Source organism: Bos mutus, chromosome 3, assembly GCF_027580195.1.
Source record: "Bos mutus isolate GX-2022 chromosome 3, NWIPB_WYAK_1.1, whole genome shotgun sequence".
NCBI lineage: Eukaryota > Metazoa > Chordata > Mammalia > Artiodactyla > Bovidae > Bos > Bos mutus.
In genome coordinates this window covers 80604087-80625233 of record NC_091619.1, presented here as the reverse complement: position 1 = coordinate 80625233, position 21147 = coordinate 80604087, and the positions used below count along the sequence as shown (strand labels likewise).

Genomic DNA, 21147 nt, shown 5'->3' with positions numbered 1-21147 from the left:
TTTGATTATCAGGTAAAAATGTCTAAAATGGCTGAGTGAAGTAGGTGTTATGTTAGGTGTGGTGCTTGGTCACAGGATGGCTGGGTCAAAGGCCATAATGAGATCATGTAGAGAGCTATTCATTTAGGAGTGAAAAAAATAGTGTGTCTAATAGACCTAAAAGAAAAGTAATCGTCCTCTTCTTCCTCTTTGGTTTCTGCTCACTTTTCTTCTGTTTCCTCCTCCTCCACTTCTACCCCCACCTCCCCACGCACTCCCTCTCCCTCTTCTCCTCTCTCTGTGCTTCTTCCTCCTCCTTTGTCAGCGTTGTATTTTTTCCTGCCAAACTACTGTACATTATACTCTCTAAAATTCACCATTCAATTCTATTATCTAAATTTATTAACCAAGGTAATTCCATGGTGTTTCGGAGATGGTACCATTGCCTGCTACATTCTGTGAGGAGAAAAATTTGGTGTGGTGCTTTATCAGTCCCTACCACAAGAAGTTTACTTATTTATTTATTTTTAAAAGGACCTGGAATGAGGAAAATCCAATATGTTCTCTTTCTTCAGCAAGACAAATTAGGACTTTCCTTCTTTGACTGATTACTTCAGTCTTATTTATTGCTTCATGGATACAGCTCAATCAATGCTCACCACTAGATAACTGTGAAAAAGCTTTTTTAGGAACTGAAAAGTGTTTCAAGTTTCCAGATACAGCTTCTTATGTGTAATGACATTTTAGCTCCTAATCTGCTTCTAAGTGTTTATTGCTAAATCTGCTCTATTTTGTTGAAAAGGAAATATAGATGTCAAGAACCAAAGTCTTTCTTCCATTACCCAAAATCACTCTTTTTTCTGATAGTCTGTGATGATTCCTGCTATGCGTTTTTTTCTTTTTTCTCTCGATTTTGAGGGACTTAGAACTTTTACTTTCTCCTGGGTCTCTGTATCAGAAACATTGTATTTCAGCTGATCAGATTGCCTCAGGTTGAAGGCACTCTCTAATTGTGTTAAAGATCTTTATTTTGGGGGAACACAGTAGAATAATAGTACTGTAAATAGAATGATAATAACATAGAATAATAATAACTATTATTATCAAGATTTTTGGTATAATTGCATCTTAATTAATTTTTGTTGTTGTTATTTAGTCACTCAATTGTGTCCGGTCCATCTCTTTTGTGACCCCATGGACTGTAGCCCACCAGATTCCTCTGTCTTTGGGATTTTCCAGGCAAGAATACTGGAGTGGGTTGTCATTTTCTTCTCCAGGGGATCTTCTGGACCCAAGGATTGAACCTACGTCTCCTGCATTGGCAGGCAGATTGCTTACCACTGAGCCACCTGGGAAGCCCCAATTGATTTTTCTGTTTAATTTTTTCAGTTGCAGTTCTCCTTACCCCACAAAAAACACCTCTATGATATTTTCACAAAGTATACAGAGTTTGCAGCCATTAAACCTTGTAATATAGATCTATAGTTATTGATAGGAAAATGTTTAAGAGATCATGAATGATAAATGTTACAGTGGCATTTGTTATATAATGCCATGCATATATAATTGTATTTATAAATCTATATGTGAATATATGGAATATAGACAGATGTCAAGAAGGTATTCCCCTAAGTGTGGTTAATGATGAAATCTGAGTGTTGGTGTTTTGAGAAATTTTTGCTTTTTGATATATTTTCTTTGTGTGTTTTTCAGTAAACCACATTACTATTTTTAAGAAAATCATTAAGTTTAAACAAAACTGTTTTGTTTACTTGTTAAAAGGAAAAAGCATTTGATCACACAGTCTATTTTTGTGTCTTCTAGATTTTGAAACATCCTCTCATTTAAGAGAAGGGAAGTTTATTGTTTAATACTTTGGGGGGTTTATAGCATAAACTTTATCATTATTAGTGTTTTCTACCATAATATATGCTAAAATTAATATAGAAGCTATTGACAGTTTCTACATTAATAGAATATGGATATTAATTGATTCCACTGGGCATATTTTTAAATGACTCTACTCCATGGACATGATTTTTTTTTTAAAGTGTAGAATTATTTAGGCCAGAATTATTCTCTGTTGGTCCAGTAGTTAAGAATCTGCCTTGCAATGCAGGTCACGCAGGTTTGATCCCTGAACAGGGAACTAAGGGGGCTTCGGCTTCCCTGGTGGCTCAGCAGTAAAGAATCCTCCTGCAATGCAGGAGATGGGGTTTGATCCCTGGGTTGGGAAGATCCCCTGGAGAAGGCAACTCACTCCAGGATTCTTGCCTGGGAGATATCATGGACAGAGGAGCCTGGTGGGCTGCAGTCCATTGGGTTGCAAAGAGTCCCACATGACTTAGTGACTAAACAACAGGGGAACTAAGATCCTACATGCCTTGGGGCAACTAAGCCCACACAGCACGATTGAGCTGGTGGGATGCAACAAAAGGTCCCCTGCGCTGCAAGTGAGACTCCACACAGCCAAAATAATAAATGAATTAATTAATTTTAAAAAAGAATTGTTTGACCCACCTTAAGCAGCTGCTTAGGGAACTTACTAAATGATTTATTGAGGTATCATTGATATTTATGATTAGTAAACTGACTTTAAATACAAAAATAATTATTCTTTTCCTTGGATTAGATTGTTTTTATTAGTCTGATTTTATTCCAAATGAAGTAGCACAAAATTTTCATCAAGTGAACGCCACTGATTAAAAATGATTTTTAGTTTGTCGTTTTAAGACAAGTTTCAGTGAAAGCAAGAACAATGTCTAATAATTATTTCTAGCATTTCAAAAAGTGTGATGAAAATATTACATTGATCACAGCAAAGGTGCACCACCTAACTGACAGGCCATGTGTTTTGACTTTGGCAGAAATGTTTATTGCCTTTCCATAGTTATGTTGTTTATAACTGGCACGTAGTAATTGTTTAATGTTGTTAAATGGAAGATAGTTTGGTAGACAGAAGGGTTTCAGAACATGGGGGAAAATGTAATAAAAATAAAACTGATGGTGAAAAATTTGCGGACTACTACTAGTAATACAAATTTAGTTGTTTTGAATAATTATCGTTTGTCTCTTGACCCTAAATCTGAATTAATTTATTTTGGCAGGGAATTTTAAGCCTTGAATATTGTGTGGGTATTATCGGTGGCAAACCTAAACAGTCATATTACTTTGCTGGATTTCAAGGTTAGTGGTTTAGTAAAGTATATTTCTTCTTTGTTTTCTTTTAAAAGTCAGAAAGTTAACATAGGATCATCCAGAAACAGGATGAGTAACGGAGCAAAATGAGTACCTTATAAATTCATCAGTCCTGCCATAGCCATTCATTTGTCATTTGGTCCATAGTATAATTGGATTCTGTAAAATGTATATTTAATTTCTGTTATTGCATAAACAAGGCATAATTTATTGATTTTTACTAAACTTTAGGAGACATTGCTGCCATATTCTGACAGTTGCTATTTACATATTTACCTTATACCAGTTTTAGTGGTGCTAGTTGATGATAAAATGACAAGCAATATGTTCTTCCTGTCAGGATAAAGTAGTGCAATGCATTTTTCATATGCAAACTGTAGAATATAATTGTGTGTTTGTGAAAGTAATTTTATCACCAAAAATTAAATGACAGTCTCATCACTTTATAAAAATTCTGCTTATACAAGCATATTTGATTATGCAAAAGTTAATCTGTCCTGTGCAAACCTATGTTTCAGTCAATGAATATCAGTCTGGCAAGCTGTTACTCCCAGATTTTTTTCAGCTATTCTACATAGAAATTGGATTGTAAGCAGTGTAATAATAAGGTGTTTTTTGAATTACTTGTCTTCTGTTTTGTCCTTGCAGATGACAGTTTGATTTACATGGATCCTCATTACTGCCAATCTTTTGTAGATGTCAGCATAAAGGATTTCCCTCTTGAGGTACTGTGGATAAAGAGCTGGCACTGCTTTCTTACCATATGAAGCAAACTCTTAATTATTCAGAGATATGCTAAGCAGCTATGCTTTTATGGTATTCCAAGTTAATAATAAATATTTTACTAATTTACAAGTCCATAATACATACAGTGGTCAAAGGTTAGATAATTTTTGTTGCTGAATTTTAATTTATAATACACTGTCTTCATTTATCTTTGTCTCTAACTTGTTAGATATCCTAGCCCTACCAAAATAAACGATCAAGCTTCCAAGTAATTTTGTACATATACAGCTGAACAGTACTGAAGAATTTAAAATGTTAGACATGTTTAAAGAAAGAAAGGGGGAAAAAAGAAAAAGAAGACAATGGAGTTGGGTTAGAATGACAAAATGATTGAAGGGGAATGTGACATTATTTTGCTTTAAGTATGTAATTAAGACAAGTTTCAGTGACAACAAGAGCAATGTCTAATAATTGTTTCTAGCATTTCAGTAATTCTTAGCCTCTAGTTAAGTTTCCATGAATTTTAGTTGGGTTTCTAATATTTATTTTAGCTTTGATTTCTTAAAGTCTTCTTTTCCTTCCTGTTTTTTTTTTTTTTTAAATATGGAATGCTTCACGAATTTGCGTGTCATCCTTGCGCAGGGGCCATGCTAATCTTCTCTGTATCGTTCCAATTTTAGTATATGTGCTGCCGAAGCGAGCACTTTTCCTTCCTGTTGATCATTTTCTGAGCCAGCATTTACAAAATTTTTAAATTGGATTTACAATGTTTTGTTAGTTTCAGCTGTACAGCAAAATGAATCAATTATAGAATCCCAGGGACGGGGAAGCCTGGTGGGCCACCGTCTATGGGGTCGCACAGAGTCGTACACGACTGAAGCAACTTAGCAGCAGCAGCAGCATACTTGTATAGGATTATATTTCAGAAAATTTTGAGAGTGCATAAATGAGAAATGTAACTGTTACATGGTATCAGTTCTTATTTTCCCAGTTGATGCTTTTAGAGACTTTTAAAGTCATCTTAATCACTTGAGTGGCACATGGATCACTAATTCTCCAGGGCTTGACAAGTTGGAAATGTGATTTAGTATTTTGTTTTAGTAATAGCTTGTTAGCTAATATTAATACCTAATTATGAAGATGGATAAAGCACAAGATTAAAATCTGGTACTAAGTGATACATTATAAAACAGCCTAGCATTTTTTGTAGACTATTACCTCAACTAAAGTACGAGCCAGAGAACAGCTTTGCTTTCTACTTTCTTCCTTCACTATACTTTGCATATAAACTTTAATAAGTATTTCCGGTTGACTGATTAATACTGTGGGAGGAACTCTAGAATTGTGCTATGTGAACCACACTGTAAATCTGTTTCTGCTGCGTTGTGATCTTGTGGCACTGATTCCTGTGTCTTCAGTGACACATGATTTCCCATGTGTCAAATTGACTCCTTAAAAAAAAATAAATACTTGAGATTTAGATGGAAACTTGTTCATAGTGTTCTAAGCATTATCTAAAATAGGCAAATTAAAAGATTATTAGGTCGGCTGTTTTGACCAGTAGAAAGAGATTATTCATCTGATATTTTGAGAGACTCTACAAAGATGCCAGGTCAGTGAATATCCATGTTATCCACACTGTTATTAACGAATGCCTACACAATCAATATTGGGAAGGTTGTAGCTCACTGGGGGAGAAGGCAATGGCAACCCACTCCTGTACTCTTGCCTGGAGAATCCCATGGACGCAGGAGCCTGGTGGGCTGCTGTCTATGGGGTCGCACAGAGTCAGACACGGCTGAAGCGACTTAGCAGCAGCAGCAGCAGCAGCTTATTGGGAGAATGTTGCAACACTTCACAGGCGAGTCAATAGAAGCTTGAAGTGGGTGGTAGTGGGAATGGAAAATAATTTCATTTTAAGAGACTTTGTAAGTAAAATTTGGTGAAATTAGATAACTTCTGAAAAGCACAGAAGCATTTATTTTTTATATATTGAGATGCCAGAAAGTGAATTTAAGATGAGATTTAGCAGTGAGGCCATGTTAAACTGTGGGTTCTCATTGTTAGTAGTTAGGACAGGGCAGAGTTTCAATTGTTTGGATGAGAGGACTAGTGGATATACATTATCTTATACACATTTATAATGTATATGTGTATGTATGCAGGCATGTATCTGTGTGTGTGTGCATATATTTAAGGTAAGATTTCTTAAAACCAGAAACTATTGCTTCATGCTATTTCTGATATACTTTCAGAGTGACTTGATTCTATCTCTTTACAAATACTGAGAATATTTTATTATTAAGGTATTGTTGTACTGTTCGTTGTTTAGTCGCCAAGTCATGTCTGACTCTTTTGTGACCTAGGCTCCTCTGTCTATGTCCCAGGCAAGAATACTGGAGTGGCTTGCCATTTCCTTCTCCAAATATTGTGTTACCTTAATATTAACATTCTACTAATAATATTAAAAAAAACCCTTATTACAGAAATGTTAGTCTCTTCTGATTGCTAGGCCCCCAATTCCAAGTTTCAGGTTTTAGGAGGTGTATACAGTGGTGATTATTTTAATATATCCTTGTAAATTCAAAGCTTAGTGGCACTAAAGCTATTAGAATGATGTAATGTGATTATGTTGATAGATAAGTGAATTTCTCAGTGAAAGATGTACCCTTTATGAATTACACATGTGAACTGCAGTAAGTAGGAGGTGCTTTTTAGTAAGGACGTATTCTCTAATTAATTATATTAGGAAGTTTTATCTAAATCACCAAAATAACAGAGCTACATCTAAAATTATTTGTTTCAGTATTATTTGTATGTTTAGGTAGTAGAACCCACTCTTCGATATAATAAGTCTGGAAGAGTGCCTACCATTTGGTAGGTGCCTAATAACTATTTTTTGAGGCAATGAATAAATATTGTACCAGAAAAATGAAATAAATGGGAATTGACTCACTCCGGCCAGTTTTTTCAAAAACGTAAGTGCAGAAGTGTATCTAGTGATACTTGATAAAATGTGCTTCAGTAGAAGCTGCTACTCTTACCAAATCATCAGAATTTTAAAAACTAAAAAAGAAATCTAAGTGCATGCTGCTGCTGCTGCTAAGTCGCTCAGTCGTGTCCAACTCTTAATAACCCCATGGACTGCAGCCTACTAGGCTACTCCGTCCATGGGATTTTCCGGGCAAGAGTACTGGAGTGGGGTGCCATTGCCTTCTCCTCTAAATGCATAGCGCAGAGAATTATCACAGAGTGAACAGAGCTGTGTAATGCCACTTGGGAAAAATACCATAAAGTCTAAGTTGTTCTACAATAAACAGAATTGATTTTGAATTATAAATTAATCTTGGTTTGATTAATCTTGGTTCAGAATATTCTTGGGTGAACAAACAACATGATTTAAATGGTATAAAATGCCTCTCTGTAATATGAGTCCTAGTACTCATGTAGGAACACCAGATAGCAATTTGCAGTTTTCAATCATCAGAGATTTATATTTGTGTTTTTGTGAATAATTTTAAAAGTTTTCTATAGATATGAAAAGAACTATGCTTAACTAGTGTTTGTCATTATTATCTATGGTGATGGAGACAATACAATGAAATAGCACTAAGCCTATATTGGTTTAGTCTTAATGATTCTTAATGAAAACTTTAATCAATGCTTTAATATAATTTAGGGCATCCATATAGACAAGTTAAGAAAATGCTTTGTTGGACCATGCAGACTTTTGACTCTTCTTTCTTATCCCCAAGTAGTAAAAGCTAAACAAGCATTTCTTATTACTGGCTTTTGGAAAGAGGAGTAAATGACTATTGTTAGATAGCTTAACATGACCTAGAACTGTCTGAGCCTTAAATAGTAGTACTCCTGTATATTGTTAACTACCAAATTTACCTAGCTCTTCTATACCTTTCCAGATCTGTTTTTTAATATCTTTTTATAAACAAAATCGGTAAAACAATGTTAGAAAAGTCCAGCTAAGGCAGTACTCATATTGATTAGAGAGATGGACGTTCCAGTTTGGCTGGGTTGAGTCTTACTGTACAGTAAGTGTTAGCTAAGGGTTTCATAGTAGTCATAGTTTTAAAAACACATTTGTTTGGTTATTTACTAGCATGATGTTGGATTTGAAGCTAATACATGACTGAACTATTGATAAGGGGAAAAGAATAGTTTGAATGTATTCGTTTTGCTTAACCACTGGTGATAATATGGAATATTAATTGGATCACAGGATATATGTAGGGGGAGAGAAAAGAGTGGTTTTGATTGATCTACCATGAACGTAAATACGAAAGTCTATATTTTTCTGCCTTTTTATAGATAATTCCAAGTTTAAATCCCTTAGTTTTAGGCATTAAATGTAGGGAAATTTTAAGTTTATGGATTTATATCCAGCCTAGATTATTTCTTGAGCAGCTTATTCTTTAATTAAAAAATATAAAATGAAGAATTTCTCACACCTGTCTCCCATCTGCCAAGTTTTCTCCCTTTTCTCTAAATTTGTTAATTTTTGTATATCCTATGCAAATATGAATATATATTTTATGGCCCTCCTTTTTAACATAAACATCTTTTTCCTTATACATACAAGAAAAAGATTTGGTAGCATCAGTGATTTTTAAGGACAAGTATCTGAGCATTTATGCAGTTAAAAAATGTTTTAAACCAAGTACTAGAGTGTTGTGGTGAAGAAAAAAGATTGGAATGATTAGCTTTATATTCTACACTTTTCCTACTTTTGCATTCTCTAAAGATAACCAGATTCTACTAATAGCCACAGCCTGCTAGCAAAAGTAGAGTCTAGAGCAGTATTTTTGGCCCATTTGCACCTTTAACAGTGTGACCACTGGAGAAGAGGGAACTAAGGGAAGAGCGCAGGGACCATAGTAGAACAATGTTCACCTTATCCTGTGTGGGACTAAACAAGAACTGAGGTAAAGCTCAGTAGAAGAGTGGGTTAGGACAGTGTGCAGTTATGTGCTGATTGTGTCAATTGCTAAAACTCTCACGTTGACCTCTTCATATCATCATGGAACATTTTCATAAACCTGCATATTTGTTTACAAAGTCTTGGTTTTTTTATTCCAAGGTTTATAAATATTTTAAAAATCTCTAACTGAACAGACTTAATTGCACTTCCATAGAAATAGCTAACTCGATTCTAAACATTGTACTAGTTTATTCATGTCTTTTTCAGAGATACATTTTTTTCCCTTCTGCAAGTGTTAGAAATGCACCCTGCTTTTGACACACTTCTTTTCTTTTGCAGAATGGCCCTAATGTGTAAGGTGGAGATTTGGTAAACTGAATATACACAATGTTGGCTCTTATGTTTTACAGCTTTGGAGACTGGGAGGGATCATCTGCATAGGATATACTAAAACACCATTTGAAAGCATGTTTATAGTTTGAAGAATAGCTATATAGCAAATTTTAAATGAAGTGATATTTTTGTATATAAAGTACATTAAATAAAACTAAATTAATCCTAAAGAACTTTTAAAATTACAGACATTCCACTGCCCTTCTCCCAAAAAGATGTCATTTCGAAAAATGGATCCTAGCTGTACAATAGGATTTTACTGTCGAAATGTTCAGGACTTCAAACGAGCTTCTGAAGAAATCACTAAGGTACTTTTATTTTAAATATTACAATAATATTTGTAAATGATCTAATTTTTATTATAGATAGCCTATCAGAAGATAAAAATCCATAATTTATAATATGGTTATAAAATTTCCCCTTGAATGTTAATATTATTAGGAATATTGTGAACCAGAAAATACAACTATTTGGGGATTCCTAGCCTTTGAGGGTGATGAAACTTTTTGACCAGTTGAAAGTATTGACTGATCCACTAGGTGGCACTGTTGAAATAAAAATCTCTGCAAACTGTAGCCATGTGCAAGCAATTAGGTTATATTTTATTTGAAGATTTTAAAAGGGCAATACCTTAGGGGGTAGAAAAAAATTAATGAAGTATTTGATCAAGCCAAATTGTGCATTATTTCTTGTTAGTCCAAGTGCTTCTTTGATTTTTTTTTAAAGAGAAATGGTATTTTTGGATTTCTCAGAACTGCTTTATCAAATGAGCTGTGTTGTTACCTTCCAATAAGCTTGTTTAATCTGATCTATTCTACTTATAGGGTCTCTGAAATAGGTTTATTTGACTCCTCTTATTACCTTAAACTTCTGCATTTTTCTGGCCATTGAGTACTGCTAAAATATTTATAGAGCCTTAAGGTCTGTGTATATTTAGTAGTTTGGAAAGATTACTTATTTAGGAAGTAAGCATAATTGGATGGCTCTCTTTATTAGTATCAATAGTTACAGATTATCATTTATGGTAAGTAAAACCAGTACTAGAATCATTTTTAGGAATTCTTAACTTGAGCTCAGTTATAATAGTATGCCTTATAACTGCTTTATTTCCAGTTAATTTTATTCAGGAAAATGGACATACTGGGTTAAAATTTCATTTTTGTAATGTAAAAATAGAATGAAAAAGTTAAACAAAAAGTTTCATTTGAGTTAGGTTTAGTTTACTTGACTTGCCATGTAAAAGGAAATTTAACAGAAATATGACAGAAAAATGAATGAGAAGAGGAGAAAATGAGATATGTGAGAACATTTTCTTATTCCTCATTTCTCACAGTTGTCGTCTTTTCACTCTCCTTTTCAACCTGAAGGGCCAAGTGAACATAAGGAAATATGTTTTATCCATTTTCTCTTTTTTATTACTTGAAATTAGTATATACATTTGTATATTTCATTTTGACAATGCTCTGTCTTTATAAGGTGTTATGTACGTACTAATATACAGATGCAGATGATGCTGTAATATAGATTGATGTTGATGAACATTTTTCCATTAAAAAGTCCCATTTCTATTTCTGTTAGTTTATTTTCTATCTAGGTTGAAATAAGTATATTTAGAACAGTGAAGTACTTACCTCTGGAATAGAAAACAGCCCAAATTACTATTATCAAATTGAAAAACAATTATATTCATAAATGAGTTGCATGTTGATATTTTCTGATTAAAAACATAGTTTTTTGGGTTTTATACTAATAATTATAGTTTTTATGCTGGAAAACTACTTCAGAGTTATTGCACTTAATGTATCCTAGTGATATGCAATGTTAAAGCAAAGAGAAAACATGCTGAAATATTATGGAAGTATTGAGAATTTTGCTAGACTCTTAACTTTGGTTTAATTATACTGTTGTTCTTAAGTTCATAGCATTTTGTAGCAATATCAGAAGTTCACTTTGTCAATTAATAGCTCAGTCATTTACTTTTGCTTGGAAGATTGTAAGTTAAGCAGCTTTCTTTCTTAACAGCTGAATTTGGCATTTTTAAACTGTAATTTTTTTTCTTTGAAAATTAAAACTTCTTAAAATATTTGTTTCTATATAGGATATGTTTTCAGTTTTCTCATTTTGAAAATGAGGCCAGATAATCTAGATTCTCATGTTTAATTTGTAATGCTACAGGAATGAATATTCTAATGCTTTTACCACATGAATTTTAAATGTTAATAAAACTTGTTAAATTAATTCAGTGTTTACCAGAGCTCAGTCCAGCAAGTATCTGAATAACTATCATGTTGAAATCATAAAATGACCAAGCCATAATCCCTGCTTTTGCCCTCAAGTGGCATTTATAGTTCAGGAGGCAGAATAAGAGAAGATATGCATTACATTGAATGTGATAAGCATTCATACAGAAATAGAAATAAATTGATAGGGGAAGGAAGAAGGTTAAAATGAGAGAGATGTCACATCCAAGTCAAAGTTCTTTATTGTGATGGTGATATTTAATATGGGCCTTAAAGTATAGGCTTAATTTCTATTGGCTCAGGGAGAAGGGAGTGTGCTTCAAGCAGAGGAAATAACAAAAGGAAAGGTACCAGAAAAGAAAAATATAGTTTCTTTAGAAAATGGCAGATAGTCCAATTTGTTAGGGGCCATGGATACATGTAGGGCAGGGCTTCTATCTTCTAACGGCCTGAATCAGAAGTCTTAGAGATTTGGCCTGGGACCTTTCATTTCTAACAAACCTCCCAAGTAACCTTGTACATCAAATTTGAGAACCACTGATGCACAACCCAAGGTGTAATACTTGATGTTTTTAGGTGACAGCAGGACAAATACTCTAATACTTATATATATGTGTATTCATAATAGAAAAGTATAGCTGGCTTGTTAAACGTGATTTCCTCCTTATCATTGACCTGTACAAGGCTATTTGAGTCAAAATTCTGAAAAGAGGCACTTCCTTGGTGGTCTAGTGGCTAAGACTCTGCACGCTCGCATTGCAGGGGGCCTGAGTTCAATGTCTGGTTGGAGAACTAGATCCCACATGCCACACCTAAGACTAAGCGCAGCCAAATTAATTAATTAATTAAAAAAATAAAATTCTGAAAAGAAAAATGTTCATTAATTGTAATAGAGATGACATATATAGTGAAAATAAGGAAACACTATAGTAAATAGTAAAGGATGAGGCTAGAAAAGGAGGTTGGAATAATAATGTAGAGAGTTTTGAATGCCAGGCTGGAGAAGTTTGTACTTTTACAATATGTTGACATTATTAGACTAGTTTTTAAAAATGTGAAGCATACAGAAATATAGAGGATAGCATAATAAATACCCATGGGCTATCATTAAGCTTATGGAAAAATAAAGCCCTCATATATTATTGAAGTGTATTACCCTTCCCCAATGTTATTCCCTTATTTCCTTCCAAGTGGCAGCCACTATCCTAAATTAGTGTAAATTAGTATACTTGATATATCCATAAACAAAATACACTGTTTTCTATGTTCTTAAACTTGTCATTAATTATACATTTATATAAAAATATATATATCCTTTTGCAACTTGCTTTTTCATTTGACTGACTTGGAGATTTTATCTGTTCATGTTGGTCTAGCTGATTCATTTAAACTGCAAAAGAGTAATACTTTTTACAAATCTGTCACTTCAGTCACTCAGTTGTCTGATTCTTTGCAACCCCATGGACTGCAACACCCCAGGCTTCCCTGTCTATCACCAACTCCCGGAACTTGCTCAAACTCATGTCCATCGAGTCGGTGATACCATCCAACCATCTCATCCTCTGTTGTCCCCTTCTCCTCCTGACTTCAGTCTTTCCCAGCATCAGGGGTCTTTTCCAATGAGTCAGTTTTTTGCGTCAGGTGGCCAAAGTATTGGAGTTCCAGCTTCAGGATCAGTCCTTCCAATGAATATTCAGGTCTGATTTCCTCTAGAATGGACTGGTTGGATCTCCTTGCAGTCCAAGGGACTCTCAAGAGTCTTCTCCAAAGCCACAGTTCAAAAGCATCAATTCTTCGGCACTCGGCTTTCTTTACAATCCAACTCTCACATCCATACATTCTGTTGCTGCTGCTGCTAAGTCGCTTCAGTCGTGTGCGACTCTGTGCGATCCCATAGACGGCAGCCCACCAGGCTCCGCCGTCCCTGAGATTCTCCAGGCAAGAACACTGGAGTGGGTTCCATTTCCTTCTCCAGTGCATGAAAGTGAAAAGTGAAGTTGCTCAGTCGTATCCGACTCTTAGTGACCCCATGGACTGCAGCCTACCAGGCACCTCCATCCATGGGATTTGCCAGGCGAGAGTACTGGATTGGGTTGCCATAACCTTCTCCACATCCATACATGACTACTGGAAAAATCATAGCTTTGACTAGATGGACCTTTGTTGAAAAAGTGATGTCTCTGCTTTTTAATATGCTTTCTAGGTTGGTCATAGCATTTCTTCTAAGGAGCAAGCATCTTTTAATTTCATGGCTGCAGTCACCATCTGCAGTGATTTTGGAGCCCAAAAAATTAAAGTCTGTCACTGTTTCCATTGTTTACCCATATATTTGCCATGAAGTGATGGGACCAGATGCCATGGTCTTTGTTTTTTGAATATTGAGTTTTAAGCCAACTTTTTCACTCCCCTCTTTCACTTTCATCAAGAGGCTCTTAGTTTTTCTTTGCTTTCTGCCATAGGGTGATGTCATCTATGTATCTGAGGTTATTGATATTTCTCCTGGCAATCTCGATTCCAGCTTGTACTTCATCCAGGCTGGCATTTCACATGATGTACTCTGCATATAAGTTAAATAAACTGGGTGACAATAGATAGCCTTGACGAACTCCTTTTCCAATTTGGAACCAGTCTGTTGTTCCATATCTAGTTCTAACTGTTGCTTGCTGACCTGCATACAGATTTCTCAGGAGGCAGGTCAGGTGGTCTGGTATTCCTATCTCTTTAAGAATTTTCCATTTTGTTATGATCCACACAGTCAAAGGCTTTGGCGTAGTCAATAAAGCAGAAGTAGATGTTTTTCTAGAACTCTCTTGCTTTTCCTGTGATCCAACGGATGTTAGCAATTTGATCTCTGGTTCCTCTGCTTTTTCTAAATCCAGCTTGAATATCTGGAAGTTCACGGTTCAGGTACTGTTGAAGCCTGGCTTAGAATTTTGAGCATTACTCAGAATTACATTTTACAATATAATACATTAAAAAAAATTTTTTAATTTTTGAAGTATAGTTGATTTACACTTAGGTTAATTTCTGCTGTATAGTTATAAATATATATTCTCAGTTATATGTTCATTTTCATGTTATTTTCTATTGTTTTATCATGATATATTGAATATAGTTTCCTATGCTATTCAATAGGACCTTGTTGCTTCAGATCAGATCAGATCAGTTGCTCAGTTGTGTCCAACTCTTTGCGACCCCATGAATCGCAGCATGCCAGGCCTCCCTGTCCATCACCAACTCCCGGAGTTCACCCAGACTCACATCCATTGAGTCAGTGATGCCATCCAGTCATCTCTTCCTCTGTCGTCCCCTTCTCCTCTTGCCCCCAGTCCCTCCCAGCATCAGAGTCTTTTCCAATGAGTCAACTCTTCACATGAGGTGGCCAAAGTACTGGAGTTTCAGCTTTAGCATCATTCCTTCCAAAGAAATCCCAGGGCTGATCTCCTTCAGAATGGACTGGTTGGATCTCCTTGCAGTCCAAGGGACTCTCAAGAGTCTTCTTCAACACCACACTTCAAAAGCATCAATTCTTCGGCACTCAGCCTTCTTCACAGTTGCTTATCTATTTATTTAAGTATAGATGTTGAACGTCTTTTCATGTGCCTATTGGCCATCTGTATGTCTTTAAAGAAGTAACTATTTAGGTCTCTTTCCCATTTTTTGATTGGGTGGTTTTTTTTTTTAATACGGAGTTATATGAGCTGTATGTATATTTTAGATATTAATCCGTTGTCAGTTGCATCATTTGCAAATATTTTCTCCCATTCTGTAGGTTGTCTTTTCTTTTTCTTGATGGTTTCCTTTGATGTGCAAAAGTTTGTAAATTTGTTTAGGTCCCATTTGTTTATTTTTGCTTTGCTTTCTTTTTCCTTGGGAAACTGATCTAAGAAAATACTACTATGATTTATGTCCAAGAAGGTTTTGCCTGTATTTTCTTCCAGGATTTTATGTTTTCATGTTTTATATTTAAGTCTTTAAGACATTTTGAGTTTATTTTGTATATGGTATGAGGGAATATTCTAATTTCATTGATTTATATGAGGCTGTCCAGCTTTCCCAACACTACCTGCTGAAGAGACCATCTTTTCCCCATTCTTGCTTCCTTTGTTGTAGATTAATTGATTGTAGCTGTGTGGATTTATTTCTGGGTTCTTGCTTCTGTTTCATTCATCTATATGTCTGTGTTTTTTCTTCCCCCACGTACCATGCTGTTCTGATTACTGTAGCTTTTCAGTATTGTCTGAGTTCTGGGAGAATTTGTCTCCAGCTCTGTTCTTTTCCCTGAGGATTGCTTTTACAGGGGTCTCTTGTTGTTCCATATAAATGTTAGGATTATTTGTTATAGTTCTGTGGTAAATGTCTTGGGTAATTTGTTAAGGATTACATTAAGTTTGTCAATTCCTTTGGGTAGTATGCTGATTTTAACAATATTAATTCTTCGAATCCAAGAGCATGAGATCAGTTTGTTCTTTGTATTTATGAATCTGTTTCTGTTTTGTCTGTTCATTTGTTTAGTTTTATAGATTCCACATATAAGTGAAATCATGCAGATACTGGTTTTCTCTGACTGACTTATTTCACTTAGTATAATACCCTCTAGGTGCATGTTGTCTCAAATGGCAAGATTTGATTCTTTTTTTTGTGACTGAGTAGTATTCAACTGTGTGTGTGTGTGTGTGTAAAACATCTACTTTATTCAGTCATCTATCAGTGGACATCTAGGTTGCCTTCATATCTTGGCTATTGTAAATAGTGCTGTGATGAATATAGGGGTACCTATATCTTTTTAAATTAGTGTTTTCTTTTTCTTTGAGTAAATAACTTAATTAGAATTGCTGGATTGTGTAGCAGTTTGAGTTTTAGTTTTTTGAGGAACTTCATAACTTTTTCATACTGCCTGCAGCAATTTACATTCCCATCATTAGAGCATGTGCTTTTCTCCACATCCTCACTAGCACTTATTTTTTTCCTTTTGGTAACAGCCATTCTGATAGGTATGAAGTAGTAGCTCGTTACGGTTTGCTTTGCATTTCCCCAGTGATTAGAGAAGTTAAGTATCTTTTCATGTGCTTGTTGGGCATCTGTGTGTTACCGTTGGGAAAATGTATATTCTCATCTTCTGCTCGTTTTCTAATCAGGTTGTCTGTATTTTGATATTGAGTTATATGAGTCTTTTTTATATAATTTGGATTTTAACCCCTTATCAGGCATGTAATTTGTAAATATTTTCTCCCATTTAGTAGATTGTCTTTTAATTTTTTTGATGGTTTCCTTTGCTGTGCAGAATCTTTTTAGTTTGTTATAGTTCCACTTTTTAAATTTTTGCTTTTGTTGCTTTGGGGTGTTAAAGTTTAAAAAATCATCACCAAGACTAATGTCAAGGAGCTTACTACCTGTTTTTTTCTAGATGTTTATGGTTTCATTTAAGTCTTTCATCCATTTTCAGTTTATATTTGCATATGGTGTGAGAAAGTAGTCTGATTCTTTTACATGTGGCTGTCCAGTATTCTCAATACCATTTATTGAAGAGGACTTTTTTCTGCCATTGTGTATTGTTGTTTCCTTTGTCTTAGATTAATGAGGCATATGAATGTGAGTTTATTTCTGGGCTCTTTATTCTGTTCCATTGATCTGTTTTTGTGCCAGTACCATACTGGTTTGATTACTATAGCTTTGTAGTATAGTTTGAAATAAGGGAGCTTGAAACTTCCAGCTTTGTTCTTCATTCTCAAGACTCTCTCTGGATATTTGGGGTCTTTTGTGATTTCATACAAATTTTAGAATTATTTGTTTCCTTTATGCAAAAAATGCCATGGTATTTTGATAGAGATTACATTGACTGCAGATTGCTTTCAGTAGTAATTTAATAATATTGAGTCTTCCAGTTCAGTTGTCTTCTTTAATTTCTTTTGTCATGTTTTCAGAGTACAGGTCTTTCACCTTCTTGGTTAAATTTATTCCTAGGTATATTGTTCTTTTTGGTGCAGTTGTAAATGAGATTTTCTTCATTTCTCTTTTTGATAGTTTATTATTAGTGTACAAAAATGCAAAAAAAAGAAAAGAAAACTGGAAAAATGCAAATATTTGGAGGCTAAACAGTGTGCTACTAAACAATCAAGAAGTCAGTGAAGATATCAAAGAGAAAGTTTTTTTAAGAACCTTGAGACAAATAAAAATGATAACACAACTTTCCAGAATCTGTAAACACAGCAAAAGCAGTTCTAAGAGGGAAGTTCATAGTTATAGAGGCCTTCCTCAAGAAATAAGAAAAATCTCAAATAAAAAAATCTAATTTTATATTTTAGGGAACTAGGAAAAAAAGAACTAACAAAACCCAAAGTAGTAGAATGTAGGAAATAAATAAGGATGAGAGCAGAAATAAATGAAAGAGATTTTAAAAGCAATAGAAAAAAGATTAATGAAACTAAATGTTGGTTCTTTGAAATGATAAACAAAATTGACAACGTGCAGCCAGACTCATCAAGAAAAGAGAACCCAAATAAATAAAATTGGAAATGAAGAGGAAAAATTGCAATCAATACCATAGTAATACAAAAGAGCATAAGAGGATACTATGAACAATAATCTGTCAACAAATTGGACAACCTAAAGGAAATGGATAAATTTCTATAAACATACAATCTTCTAAGACCAAATCACAAAGAAATAGAAAATCTGAATAGATCAATTGCTAGTAATGAAGTTGAATCATTAATTTAAAAAAAAAAAGCACTCCCAGCAAAATCTAGTTCCAGCTGGCTTAACAGATGAATTCTACCAAACATTTAGAGAAGCATTAATTCCTGTCCCTCTCAAATTATTCCAAAAAATTGAAGAGAAAGGAACATTGGCTAGCATTAACCTAATACCAAATCCAGACAAAGACACTACAAAAAGAGAAAGGGGTGCGTATCAGTATCCCTGATGAACTCCTCAAATAAAACATAGACAGCAAGCACTTGCTGTTAGTCTTAGCAATGTTTTTTTAAAATATATCTCCTCAGGCAAGGGCAACAGAAACAAAAATAAACAAATGAGACTACATTAAACTAAAAAGTTAATGCACAGCAAAATCATCAGCGAAATGAAAAGGCAACCTATGGAATGGGAGAAAATATTTGCAAATGATATATCTGATAAGTGGTTGATATCTAAATATTTAAAGAACTCATACAACTAAACAGCAAACAAAACAAAACAAAAAACTCTATTTAAAAATGGACAGGAGACCTGAATAAACGTTTTTCTAAAGAAGACATACGGATGGCTAACAAACATATGAAAAGATGCTTAACATCACAAATTATCAGGGAAATGCAAAATCACAATAATTTACCATCTTATACACACACACACTAGATGGTTAAAATTACAAAGACAATAACAAGGGTTGGTGAAGATGTGGAGAAAAGGAAACTGTCATGCATTGGTGATGGTAATATAAAGTAGGACAGCTGCTATGAGAAATAGCATGAAGATTCCTCAAAAAACTAAAAATAGAACCACAATACAATCCAGCAATACCACTTCTGGATATTTATCTGAACAAAATGTAAACCCTAATTTGAGAAGATATATGTTGACTTACAATATTATGTTAGTTTCAGGTATATAGTGTATTCAGTTTTCTTCTTGTAATTGATTTCTTGTTTTATACTATTGTTGGTTGTGGTTGAAAATGATGTTTGGTATGATTTTAATCTTCTTAAATTTATTGAGACTTGTTTTCTGACCTAACGTGTGATCTATCTTATAGAATGGTCCATGTGCGTTTGAAAAGAATGAGTGTTCTGCTGTTTCTGACTGGAATGTCCTGTATATATTTATATTGAGTCCATCTGGTCTAATGTGCCATTTAAGGCTGATGTTTCTTGATTGATTTTTCTGTCTGGATGATCCGTCCTTTGATATAAGTGGAGAATAAAAGTCCCCTACTATTGTTGTATTGCTGTGTATTTCTTCCTTTATTTACGTTAATATTTGCTTATATATTTTGGTGCTCCTATGTTGGATGCATGGGCTTCCCAGGTGGCTCATTGGTAAGGAATCCACCTGCCAATGCAGGAGACTCAGAAATGGGTTCAATCCCTGGTTTGAGAAGATCCCTGGAGGGGGAAATGGCAACCCACTCCCGTATTCTTGCCTGGATAATCCCATGGACAGAGAAGCCTGGTGGGCTACTGTCCATGGGGTCACAAAGTGTCACACGACTGTGCGACTGAGTGTGCACACACCATGGTGGTGCTTAAATGTTTACAAAATGTTGTATCCTCTTATAGGATTGAACCTTTTATTGTTATAATACCCTTCTTTGCGTTTTGTTAATAGTTTTTGTTTTAAAGTTTAATTTGTCTAAGTATTGCTGCTGCTGCTGCTGCTGCTGCTAAGTCACATCAGTCGTGTCCGACTCTGTGCGACCCCAGAGATGGCAGCCCACCATGCTCCCCCGTCCCTGGGATTCTCCAGGCAAGAACACTGGAGTGGGTTGCCATTTCCTTCTCCAGTGCATGAAAGTGAAAAGTGAAAGTGAAGTCGCTCAGTCGAGTCCGACTCTTAGCGACCCCATGGACTACAGCCTACCAGCCTCCTCCGTCCATGGGATTTTCCAGGCAAGAGTACTGGAGTGGGGTGCTATTGCCTTAGCCTAGCTTTTTTGTTTCCGTTTTCATGGTATATCTTTTTCCATCTCTTCACTTCAATCAGTGTCTTTAGGTTTGAAGTGAGTGTCTTGTAGGTGGCATATGTATTTGCATTCCTTTCTCACTTTCTTTTGTATATTTACTTTTTTTCCTTTGTGCTTACTGTGAGATTCACATATAACATTCTCTGTACATAGAAATCTCTTTTAAGTTGATAGTAACTTAATTTTGAACACATTCATTTTGACTCCATGTTTGATATTTTTGCTGACATATTTTACATCTTTTTATTTTATGTATCCCTTGACTAATTATTACATTTTCAAAGTTTTTGTACTGCTTTTGTCTTTTACCATTTGTACTTTATAAATGACTGATTTACTACCTTTATCATTTATTTACCTTTTCCACTGAGATTTTTACATTTATATGCTTTCTTATTAATTAGTGCTTTTCTTTTTAACCTAGAGCAGTCCCTTTAGCATTTTTGGTAGCATTTTAGTGGTGATAAACTTTTTAGCTTTATTTATTTGTAAAACTCTTAATCTGTCCTTCAATTTTGAACGCTAAGTTTGCTGGGTAGAGAATTCTTGGTTGGCAGTTTTTTCCTCTATGCACTTTGAATATGTCGTACCACTCCTTTCTTGGCCTGTGAAGTTTCTGCTGAAAATCTGCTCATAGCATTATCGGCTTTCCCTGGTACAAAATAAGTTGCTGTTCTCTTTCTGCTTTTAAGATTCTCTTTTTATCCTTAACTTTTACCATTATAATGTGGCTGGTATGTTTTCCTTTGGGTCCATCTTATTTGGAATTCTCTGGGCTTCTTAGACCTGGGTATCTGTGTCCTTTCCCCAATTATGGAAATTTTCAGACATTATTCAAATAACTTTTTGGTCCTTTCTCTCTGTCTTCTCCTTCTGAGATCACTATAATCGAAACAGTATTCTGCTTGATATTGTCCTGTCTTCTTTTATTTTTTCATATTGCCGCTCTGTCTGGATGTTTTCCATTGCTTTGTCTTCTGGATTCGTGTTTC

The 21147-nt window shown here is 34.7% G+C and overlaps 1 protein-coding gene and 1 non-coding gene across 4 annotated transcripts in view; one reads left to right on the top strand and one right to left on the bottom strand.

Annotated features, from left to right (window-relative positions):
- ATG4C (autophagy related 4C cysteine peptidase) overlaps positions 1-21147 on the top strand; it is a 97923-nt gene that overhangs the window by 62377 nt on the left and 14399 nt on the right. For all 3 annotated transcript variants that reach the window (XM_070367916.1, XM_070367915.1, XM_005899847.2), the window contains 3 exons: positions 3087-3165; positions 3826-3902; positions 9421-9540. In XM_070367916.1, the coding sequence (XP_070224017.1) occupies positions 3087-3165; positions 3826-3902; positions 9421-9540 (276 nt within the window). The remainder of the gene's footprint in view (positions 1-3086; positions 3166-3825; positions 3903-9420; positions 9541-21147) is intronic.
- LOC138987381 (U6 spliceosomal RNA) lies at positions 4501-4607 on the bottom strand. The gene has a single exon (XR_011463856.1). It is a non-coding gene; the product is annotated as a U6 spliceosomal RNA (small nuclear RNA).